The sequence below is a fragment of the Carassius carassius genome, chromosome 20, assembly GCF_963082965.1.
Source record: "Carassius carassius chromosome 20, fCarCar2.1, whole genome shotgun sequence".
NCBI classification, from domain to species: domain Eukaryota; kingdom Metazoa; phylum Chordata; class Actinopteri; order Cypriniformes; family Cyprinidae; genus Carassius; species Carassius carassius.
Genome location: NC_081774.1, coordinates 11366438 through 11377519, shown reverse-complemented (window position 1 = coordinate 11377519; position 11082 = coordinate 11366438). Strand labels below are relative to the sequence as shown.

The window sequence follows — 11082 nt, the reverse complement described above, 5'->3', positions numbered from 1 at the left end:
ACAAGCAAAAGTGCAAGGGATCTCATCCTGAAACGAATGGTTTGATGCACAGGCAGTTTACTAGACATCACATCTGTGACATGTTAGCAAGTTAATGTCAAGCAAAAAGGAGCGGTGGAGAAGTAAATGTGCACGAAAGCAAAGTCAATGAAATCGCATTCTTTAATGTGCAACCAAATACTCCACGTATACATGAATGCACATTGAAGACAAAACACTGAGGCATAATACAGTATATGAGATGTTCTCTGTACATACAGTTGATGGATGAGTAGAAAATGTAGTTAGAGATGAGATGAGTCTAAGCATAGTTTTTTTGTACACTGTAACCACAGACTACGGTCTACGTGGTATTTTAAACACTCGTGCGCTGAAAGGAAACCCTTAGGCATGCAACTACAAGAACAGAGAGCATTAAATCAACAGCAAAGACTGACATTATAGCAGGCAATGAATTATCTAATTCAATCAAAAACACTCTTTCTCTGTCATAGTGGCAGCGAGGCTCTCTCCTCTTCCTCCTATTGGGCACCTAAGCCCACCCAGTCCCTTAAAGCTGATTGGTGGAGCAGATCCCTCAGGCACAGTGCTGTACATCCCAGTGAGACACGAGTAAGAGCAGAGGACAGATTAATGCTCCTCTACATGGAAAAGCAGTGGTAGCACAGGAGGATTATACTCTAGATTACACACAGTGAGACAGACAGGGATGACTGATGGCTCGGAAGTGGACTTCTCCACCCTATCCAGAAGCATTGATGTAGAGCTGACTCTGCAGGATGTAGTCGATGACAGGCTGGCTCAGGTAATCCACCACGTGACCGTCGCCGTGCTGAAGAGCCAGTCTGGTGAAGAGAAAAACAAGAGGGTTAGGGTACAGAACGGTGAGATGAATTATGTGTAGACGGCGAGAACATGCACCTGCTCTTAGTCGAACTGACGACTGACATCGGGTGGTCGATTTCATCCTTAACCACGATTATACTGTCCTGTCAGAGAAAAAACCGAAAGCCTTATAAATATCACAAAACAGCAAATATGCTCTAAACTGCATGCATTTACTGTGCACTATATAACAACAACTTAACAGTAAAGAACGTACAGTACTAGGTTGTACCCCAAACTCCCCAAATAATAATACCTTATGTTTTCGAAGCACAGATGAATGGTTCATTATCCTTTCTGTGTCAGCTCCATCCCGAGGAACCACCACTATCCCGAAATCCCCCACAATCACTTCCATCTAAAAAAAATATTAGAATCACATATTCAGTTCAGTTTAACAAAATATTTCTGGATTGGTATTAACAATGTTTTGTATGCTAAAGATAGATTGTTAGTGCCATAATTTAGAAATCAAAACTGATGCTATTACCTTTATTTATATTTTCCTATAGTCTTAATGTTTCATCAATGCATGCTATTCTGAAAAGTTGGTTCTAATTTCCTTAATCCATAACTTTCACAAAAATGTAGTGCCTTACATATTATATTTATCATTTTTATACAAATGTTAGCACCTTAGTATAATTAGTAACATTAACATATAAGTAGTATAATTAGTAGATAAAAATACATTACTTATTACTCAAAGAATCTATATAAACTATATTTTATTTGCCAATGCAGAAATTTTCATAATTTTCATTAGTTTAAAAGTACTATATGAAACTTAAATAAAAACAAAAACTATAAAGACATATTTTTTTTTAGAAACCACTAATAAACATGCCAAAAGACAACAAGATGACTAAAATTACAACAGAAAATACACAAATAACTACTGATTCAAACTATAATAGTATCTCAATGATACTAAAATAACCCTTAGTAGTGTGGAAATCACAATGACATCAAACTGCCAGTAGGTGGAGACAAGTGACCCATATCTTGACACAACTGATTCAGAACTGCATACAAGCATACTACTCCTAGTATTTTCATTATCTTTCTATGGCAAAAGAAGTGAGAGTAATATGCTAGCATGCTGTTCTGAAATTATCACTTGACTTAAATCATTCAAAACACAAATTAATGATTGAGTCACTAAATCATTCACTAAGATAACTCGTTTTGCGACACCTTTTTTTTCTGCTTTTGCTTCATCTGGAAGAGAAAGAAAGGAATAAAGGAGTGATATCTTACATCACTTTCATTCCACAAGCCAGGGATGCAGAAAGATTCCAGGAGATCGCTGCCACAAAGGAGCAGGATACGCAACTCTGAACACACCACAATCACAGATCCACATCACACCATAAAAACACAAGACACAGTAATGAGATGTTTTTCCTCTGCTGGGGGGGAAACACAACAACTTTGATAAGATGAAAAAGAAACAAGTCACATTTTCCCCATGAGGAGGAAGAATAAGGGACTACACAGCGCACAGATGCCTTCTTCACAGTACACAAACAAACACCATCACATGACTTTTAGAAAGATTTCAACTGTTTTGTCAATCCCTCTGATAGCCGTTTGTCTGTCTTTGTCTTAATTGATGTTATTTATATTTTCCTGAGGAGAAATATACAGCAAACTCAGTATTTCCTGATGATGACTCAAAGTGACAAGCAAGAACTGATTTGAAAACCAAAAACCAAGGCAAGGAAAATCACATCGTCTCACCAATTTCCTCGTAGCGCATTGCAGTACCAAGGTTGGCATTTTCGTCTGTTCAGAAAAAATAGAAAAGCATGGGAGGTCACAGGGATGACTGATTCACTGGAAAGTCACCGGAGTCGTGTAAAATTGATACACATTTTGTGTAAGGCGTATGAATAATTCAGAATAATTACACAGAATTATGTGATTTTTACATGAACCAAAACACAAAGCTGTGGCATTTCTTTGTGACTGACATTTTCATTGTTGACACAAATTGAAAGGGGTTGAAATGGTTTGAAAGCCTGGGTGTATGATTTAATGCATTAATTTGGTGTGATTAATTACTTAAAAATGCAATAAAAAATGAACACAATAGTTAAATAAATAAATAAATAAATAGACTTTTGTAATATCTATTCAGTGGTTTTGTCTGACATAATGTAAAGTCTTACATGATCTAGGGGTTTTAACAAATATTTGTATATGTGATTTATTGTGATCAGTGTGAATTTGCATGTCATTTAATGAATACAGTTTTAATCAATTTTTCAGCCATTGTAAAAAATTTAATAACACATGAAGGACTGTTTGTTCTACAGAGTCAAAAATAAAAGGCAATTTATCTCACAATACAGACATTTTGAATTGCACGATATAAACTGAGAATTGTGAATTTACATTTCTAGAATTGTGAGATTAAAACTCAAATGTTAAATGTATATAGAAAACTGACTTTCTTTCTTGCAGTTAACATTTATTTTACATTTATATCTTGCAATTCAGAATCTTTTCTCTATAATCTCAGTGTTACACGGAAAGTCAGCTAGTCAGTTACAAAATTAGTATGAAATTAGTCATGGCACACATCCCTAATATGTATATGAATATACCAACTTACCAACAAAGGTAAAACGCTCCATGTGTGGGCGAACACAGCAAATTTTTCCCAGGCCTTCGCTCATCTTTCCCCAAAGCTTAACTGGAGAAAAAGAGACACAAGTCAATAATGCAATGTCTGTTCTCCAGAACAACAAACATCTGAATATTTAAAAATCACTTACTAGCCACAGACTTGTTAGCTGTGTTTTGGTACATAGTAGAAGTTTCATTTTGGGGCTGGCCAATCACAGGGGTTGTGGAAGGTGTGTTCACATTGGACAGAATGCACCCTGTGACTCTCTACAGAAGAACAACACAGTTTATTACTTTGAGATTGAGTACAAGTAAAAAAATTAATTGCGTTCAGGCCAAATTCGGGACTAACCTTCATTAGGTCTCGGTGATGCTCCAAAACGCTGCAAGTGGTCTGCCAGGTGTCCTGGTAGCACTCCCAAGGATCCACTCTACAGAAGACCATTAATCCATCAAATATTTTATGTCCATTTTACAATATATATCCATCATCAATATTACTCAAGGCTGCTGAAGTATATGTAAGTGCTGCATAGCATTCTTATGAGGGTGTAGCTGAGATGCATTCTGACTGACTGACAGTTACCTGATCCAATCAGAAGACTGAACTGCCAGCTGACACATGGTGAGACGATGTCTGCTAGAGACAAGGCCCTAGAAATGCAGAAAAGAAACCAAAATAAGGCAAAGTAAGTCTACTAGGCATCCACCAATAAAGAGAATTTCTGAGCTTCAAACAATATTCTTAGGTTTACATCTACTTGCTGAAAGAAGTTAAACCTAGTTGATCAACATAGAAGCTATTATTCAAACATGTGGCTTTTTTAGATAATCAGGGTTCAAAACACAATGATTTCTAGAATTGTTTCTTTCACACGTGTGTTATTCCTCTCCCACCACAAAGGATTTGAGTTGGAATGACTGATTCCTGCTTTTATGAAGCATTTATTATTCCTACTTTGTTGCTAAGAGAGAAGAAAACTAGGCCAAAGTTCTTTTTAATTTAGAGTTCTGTTGATATTATTAGAGATAATTTGTATGATTCAGGTTTGATTTGGTCATGCATATTCACAGCAATTAGCAGTAAAAAGTTTGATGACTTAAGTGACTAATATTTCAGATGTGTAATATACCTATTACTGTGTATTAACTGTGTCATAGACCTATAATAGATCTGTTTCAACTGGAAAATTTTGTTAACGTGATGTAACAGTATGGGGATTTTGTGGGCTCTTTCTGCAGGTTACATAGATACATCAGTAGATGGAATCAAGTGATAGTCTTAAGAATGATAATTCATTTATAGGGTCACTAAATCATTTCCTCATTCAAAAACATTGATTCATTCAGGAACACCACTATTTGTGTTGCTCAAAATTCAACGTGGAGCTATGCATGGGCTATTTTAGTTGGCAAAGCAAAAATGGACAAAGCAACTGGTAATGTATCTTTTTAAGAACACAGGTTTTTCAATATCTACTATAACTTTTTGTTTATTGAACTGCAATCAATATCAATAGCACTCAAAATCAATAGCACTCTTCTCCTGTGATATTGCTTAAATATACAAAATACTAAAATAATTTTAGACCTTAAAACAAACAGATTATCTTACCGGTTTGCTATAGGAATCATGTACTGGTGAGATGATACCCCCAATCACAATGAATCGTCCAGTCTTGTGTAGGTAGTCTCTGGCTTTTTCTGCAAACCAAACAGTTTACCTTATTATCTCATGAGCATTTTTTGTTTTCTGCAGCACACTTTGTGCCATGTTCTAAAGGTAGCTTGGATGAAAGGAATTCTCTCAGAGACATAAAAAAGTGAAACAAGGCCTTTTAAGTGAGGACAGCACCTCTGTTTTAAAAGACATTTCTCTTGATGTAAACATGTCTGTCGAATATAACCTCACACCCCCAGCCCGATCAAAATATTGACAGAAGTGAATGGCAGAAACAAGATCTCCTGTTTGGGAATATGAGGCAGAAATAATCTGAGCAAATCTCTAAAGAAAATATCTCCAGTGTGCAAAGGAAACTACAAAGAAATGAAAAATGAGGCCATAACAAAAAGCAGAGGCAACAGAAACCAAGATATTCAATACTTAATAAATTAAAAACTAGCTTTTAAATGTATTATATTCCATTGTATTTTTAGCAGTATCAGATATCCAAGCGGTTCAGCATGATACCGCTGATCTCCGTCAAATGCATTGCTCAGAATAAGTCATAAGCCTGTTCTTATTTTTGTACCTCAGTATATGCAAAGGCATGCAGTAGGAAAAGAAGGCTTAAAAATAGGTCACGGACACACAGATGCTTTTGCTTCAAGGTAAAAACTGTGAAATTGTATTGATCAAACTGTGGTCGTGGTACTCTTCATGTTGCTTACGCTCGGAGAAATACAGCTGCAGTAACTGAATTAAGTACCAAGCTCCTAAGGTTTTTTCCCTGCTGTGTTTATTGGCACATTGAAATGTGGAGATGGACGAGCCAATGGAAGAAATCTCTCTCCGAGTGTCTTTTACTTTCCCACATGCACTCTAAGTTTCTATATCACAAACTGCCAAGCTTTAACCCTCATGTTCTTTTGAAATTTGAAATACTTTATTCAAACTAATCAACCCACAGGCAAACTGATATCACAAAGCAGACATACATTTTTTTCAGACAAATTCTTAACATTCTTTCAATATTCTGTTATTATAGAAAATACAATGAAAGACAGTAGTGAACATCTTAACATGTGAAAATTCATTGCATTTATTCATGTTTTATACATGGGTCACATATCAGTATTTATTGAAAGATAAATTAACCATACATTTTGTTTATAATTTTAAATTCATGAAGTATCAAACCATGGTTTCTGAGCAAGACCCCGGGGCTACACAAATGGAACATATGAGCATATACAGGTTCATTTATGTGGTCTTATTTTTTCCTTTTTAAATTACACAGGATGGGCTTATTAAAATGGTGGTCTTTAAATTTGTATTATTTTTATTCTTTTCTTTTCTTTTTTTGTCAAAAGAAAAAAAATGTTTATGGAACCATGACTTTCTGTCTTAATAATTACAATAATTATAAAATTATATATATTTTTAATTTTATTAGGTTTTCATGCTTTGACATATATATGTTCAATATATTCTGGTGTAAATGTATAGAACATTAATCCCAATACTAAATTTAAAATTTCATTGAATGCTATGTTAACTGCTTTCTTTTAAAGTAAAATGTAAACTTATGACAAACTGCGGTGATATGATCACATTTTCCACCACTTTGGACTGTATTAAGAACAAATTGATGCAAATATTCATTCACATTCATTAACGTCATTCACATTACGTTAAATGTACAGATACAGATTGTTATTTGTCTTCACGATTGCCATAGCAGAAGTAATGGTTAATTACACTTGCTGAAAAATCATAAATCGTAGTTATACTGCTTGCGTCTACAAACCCGTGAATGAATATAGCGATTTCTTGCTGAACAAGCGGCTGCGCAGCGCCACAGTCTGAACCGAGAGATGATTTGATCAGTCTGGGATTTGAGGCCGTCGCCCATTTCAGCACCTTCGCTTTGGACAGCGACCGACTGTAAGAATTCTCTACAGAAACATCTAATCGATCAATAAGCCGGACTTCACGATGTCTGAAATCATCACGGTCACCATGAACCCTTTATATACACATACAACACACGGCTGAATTAAAAATCAGCTCGCGCATCATCCACTCCCTCCAGAACAGGCGAAATGAGCTACTTACCAAACATGTGAATGTGTCCCCTCGTGATGGGGTTGAAACTTCCACATGACAGCAAAATGACATGCGTTTTAGTCGTCTCCGTCATTCTGTTTGTGGTGATTTATCGCTTTTGAACATATGTCGCGAATTTTAAGGCCTTTTGTTTTGTTGTGAGACCGCAGCAAGAGGCGAGGTTCGGCTGCGGCAGGCGCGAGAGGAAGAGCGTCACTACTGTGATCTGTTCCTGCGCACTTAAAGGGACATGCGCGTAAGCAAGCGAACCAACGCTTTCTGTTCTGATTCACTTTAAAGGGTTAGTTCACCCAATAATCAAAATTATGTCATTAATAACTAATTTTGGTCCAAAAATAGCAAAAACTACGACTTTATTCAGCATTGTCTTCTCTTCCGGGTCTGTTGTGAGATTTCAAAACGCTGCAGTTTAGTGATATCATTCGAATCATTCGATGTAACTGGATCTTCTTAAATTAGTTCGCCAAATCGAACTGAATCGTTTTAAACGGTTCGCGTCTCCAATATGCTTTAATCCACAAATGACTTAAGCTGTAAACTTTTTTAATGTGGCTGACACTACATCGGAGTTAAAATAAACCAATATCCCGGAGTAATTCATGTACTCAAACAGTACAGAAAAGAAGAGAGAGACGTTTAGAGACATTTGCAATTACTTGCAACCTTATGCCCATTTAAAAAAATAAAATAAAATATATTTTGATTTCATCGCACAGTGTTTATTCCAATGACAAAATCACGCAAATTAGCATTTGCTATTGCAGTAGAACAAATAAATAGATTATAAATAAATTATTTTTTAATTTTATTGGATTATATTTATTCCTAGAAATAACAAAACCACACAAATGGTTTGGTTTGCTATTGTAGTAACAAATAAATTAAAATAGTTAAATGTGAATATTGTTATTGCACAGTTTGACCAGGTAAGGGCCAAATAAAATATAGCTGTTTGAAAATACTATTTGATTAAAAATGAAAAATTCCACTGAATCAAACTGAGAGTGTTGTACTATATTGTGTATGCTTAAAAGGCAGAAAATTCCTAAAATTAACCTTTGGAAAAAATATTAGCAGAGACACATAACTAGACACGTAGGAAACAAACTTGTTTGCCAGAAATGGACACAAACAGTTGTTTCTGAACAGCTGTGCAGCTTTCCTTTTGTAATAGTCTATGATCCCACACAGCTGCTAAAAAAATAAAAAATATATAATTAATGTCAACATTAAAAAAGGTCTGTCTATTTACAGACTCTAAAACACAACAATGCAGTTTTTTGTATACAATAAACCTGTGAATAATCAATACGGACAATTTTGTAACACATTTTGCCTTATTTTTACAAACTTTTTTTAGAGTGTTCACTCAAAAAAATTATTTTTCAGTTTTGTTCAATTTACCTGAACAATTCATGTTGAATTAATGCCATTTTGGCTATTTTTCAGTTCAACATGATTGTGTCATGTTAAATGACTTAAAACTGTCACTCGTTGGTTTAACATAAAGTTTTCATTTTGAAAGAACATGTTTCAATAAAGTACCTCAAAATAAGTTTTACACTTCCCATCATGCTTTGCACAGGACTGGATATGGGGAGAGAAAATGTTGAAATAAAGTGTTATTTTATGCAGTTTTTAGTAAAATGTGATAATAAGGAGACTTTTTCATGTCTAATGCTCTATTATGTGGGCATTTTAAAAGACTTTATATTGGTGTATTTTGTGCGAGTTACCATTGTGGTGAAGTGTGGAGCTTGTGGTTGGGTTGAGGACCTGCCAAGTTAGCTAAAATTATAATGTTGGCAATTTTTATCTAGTAGGCAGGACAAAAATGTATATTGTTGACATGGCTTTGTTAGATATATTAGACATGACACAATTAAATGTAGTTAACAGGGCATTATTTTTTAGAGTTGGCATGGCAAAATTAGACCTAGTTAACCTGAAAAGATTTTCTCTATTAGGGATGGCAAAACTTTATCTAGTAGGAATAACACATTTTTTTTTGAAGTCTTGACTAAATGAATTCAAGTGCATACAACAAGATAACAACAAATCATATCAAACAAATTAGATATTGTTGGAACAATGTAATTCAATTTCGTGGAAAACCTTTCCTTAATTTAATTAAGTTCGTTCAACAAATTTTTTTTGAGTGTTGAGCAGAATGGCAAAAAATAGCATTTGCACCACATGTTTGTCAACACTAAAATACATTTAATACACACGTGCAGAAAAGCAGCCAAGAGAGACAAGCCAGTGGCCCTCATTAACACTTACTGCCTCTGTCTCAGACTAATGATCCTATAGCTCTAAAAAAGTGAATCATGAATCAGTTAGGATTTGTCTCTTTCAGACTATTCTCAAACCAATCATAACTATTCATTAGCACATACTGTATTGTCCAATATATAATGCAAATGTAATTAAAAGTCCAGCTGCTAAACCAAGCTTGGACCATTTGCTTCTGCTTGTATTATTCTCATCTGTAAGTCACTTTGGATAATAGCATCTGCTACCATCAATTAATAAATGTAATGAATCAGTTGAGAGCAAATATAGAAACGTACACCTCTGTGCAGTTTTAAATCAATGCCATTTTTCCTTAGTTCAACCTCAGTTGTATTCCATTTGGAGTCTTTTAAAGAATTAGATTTTTTTTTAATCCTCACATATTTGGCATTGCATCAGTGATGTATTTATCAGCACGACTTGATGACAGACATTTGAAGCACAGTGTAATTCATCAACTGCAAAACAAGGTCTCTAAAGTGCTCAAATGGGGAAAACAACTCAGTTTAACAAATCATTATGAGATATGTATTTATTTATTTATTTTTTGGTTAAAACTGTCTTTAATACAATTTGTAGGCTATAAGTACATGCACATGTGCAGTTTTGTAATTTGGACTGTTTTGTGGCTGTTTAATTTGGCAGTGGGCTAGTTTTATTATGTACATCTGCTGAGTATCATTCTTTAATTTGTTACACTTTTTCGTTATTTGTTAACGAATACATTTTAAAATATATATAAGATGTTTAAACTCAGCAGAAAATGTTTCACATTAGCATTTGTATTTCTTTTTAGTGTGCATTTACATTTACATTTAATCATTTAACAGACACTTTTAACCAAAGCGACTTACAAATGATGACAATAGAAGCAATCAAAACCAACAAAAGAAGGGATGCAACTGCTACAATTCTCGGTTAGCCTAGTACACATAGCAAGGTTTTTATTTATATACACATACATATAACAAAAAGGAAACAAGTATAGAATAAAACAATAATAGAGAAAGATAGTGTTAGAGGGATTGGGTATCATTTAAATTTGATCAATTCCAATCCAATTCAGATTCTTATCTATTCCCATTTTCAATTCCAATGTGTTAAAATAAATAAAGTCTAAATATCATTTAGATATTTTTGTCTCTGTTTGCAAAACATTTAATTGCTACTGAGCACCATGAATTAAAATCAGCCAGCTACATAAAACCGGGATCTATTAAGCTGTCTTTGTGCAAAAAGAGCTGCTCTGATTCTGGATAAACTAAAGAAAAATTTTAAATAAAAAAATATTTAAATAAAAAAAAATATTAGACAACTAAACGAAATCTCATGGAATTTGAATGGCATGATTCAATGACTCATTACTGGATGAATCAGTGTTTTTGAATGAATCTCTTGAATGAATGATTCAAAGACAAATACATTTTTAACAACCCCTTTTCACCTGCTAAATATAAAAGATGCGTACACAGTAACGT

The 11082-nt window shown here is 34.3% G+C and overlaps 1 protein-coding gene across 1 annotated transcript; it reads right to left on the bottom strand.

Annotated features, from left to right (window-relative positions):
- Positions 1 to 40: 40 nt before the first annotated feature.
- Positions 41 to 7508, bottom strand: LOC132096338 (nicotinamide/nicotinic acid mononucleotide adenylyltransferase 2). Its single transcript, XM_059501625.1, has 11 exons — positions 7298 to 7508; positions 5135 to 5223; positions 4106 to 4173; positions 3872 to 3950; positions 3669 to 3786; positions 3506 to 3586; positions 2629 to 2673; positions 2146 to 2222; positions 1142 to 1243; positions 922 to 989; positions 41 to 845 (listed from the first exon to the last, which is right to left on the bottom strand). Exons 1-11 carry the CDS (start codon positions 7380 to 7382, stop codon positions 743 to 745), a joined length of 915 nt encoding a protein of 304 aa, XP_059357608.1. The 5' UTR covers positions 7383 to 7508; the 3' UTR covers positions 41 to 742.
- Between the last annotated feature and the right edge of the window lie 3574 nt (positions 7509 to 11082).

What these genes read in the sequence shown, in the direction of transcription:
- LOC132096338 (XM_059501625.1), bottom strand. Translation starts at nt 7,382, where the DNA reads ATGACGGAGACGACTAAAACGCATGTCATTTTGCTGTCATGTGGAAGT. An exon ending in CAGTCTTCTGATTGGATCAG is followed by an intron (nt 3,951 to 4,105) that starts GTAACTGTCAGT and finishes GGTCTTCTGTAG; the next exon opens with AGTGGATCCTTGGGAGTGCT. An exon ending in AATGCGCTACGAGGAAATTG is followed by an intron (nt 2,223 to 2,628) that starts GTGAGACGATGT and finishes TGGTGTGTTCAG; the next exon opens with AGTTGCGTATCCTGCTCCTT.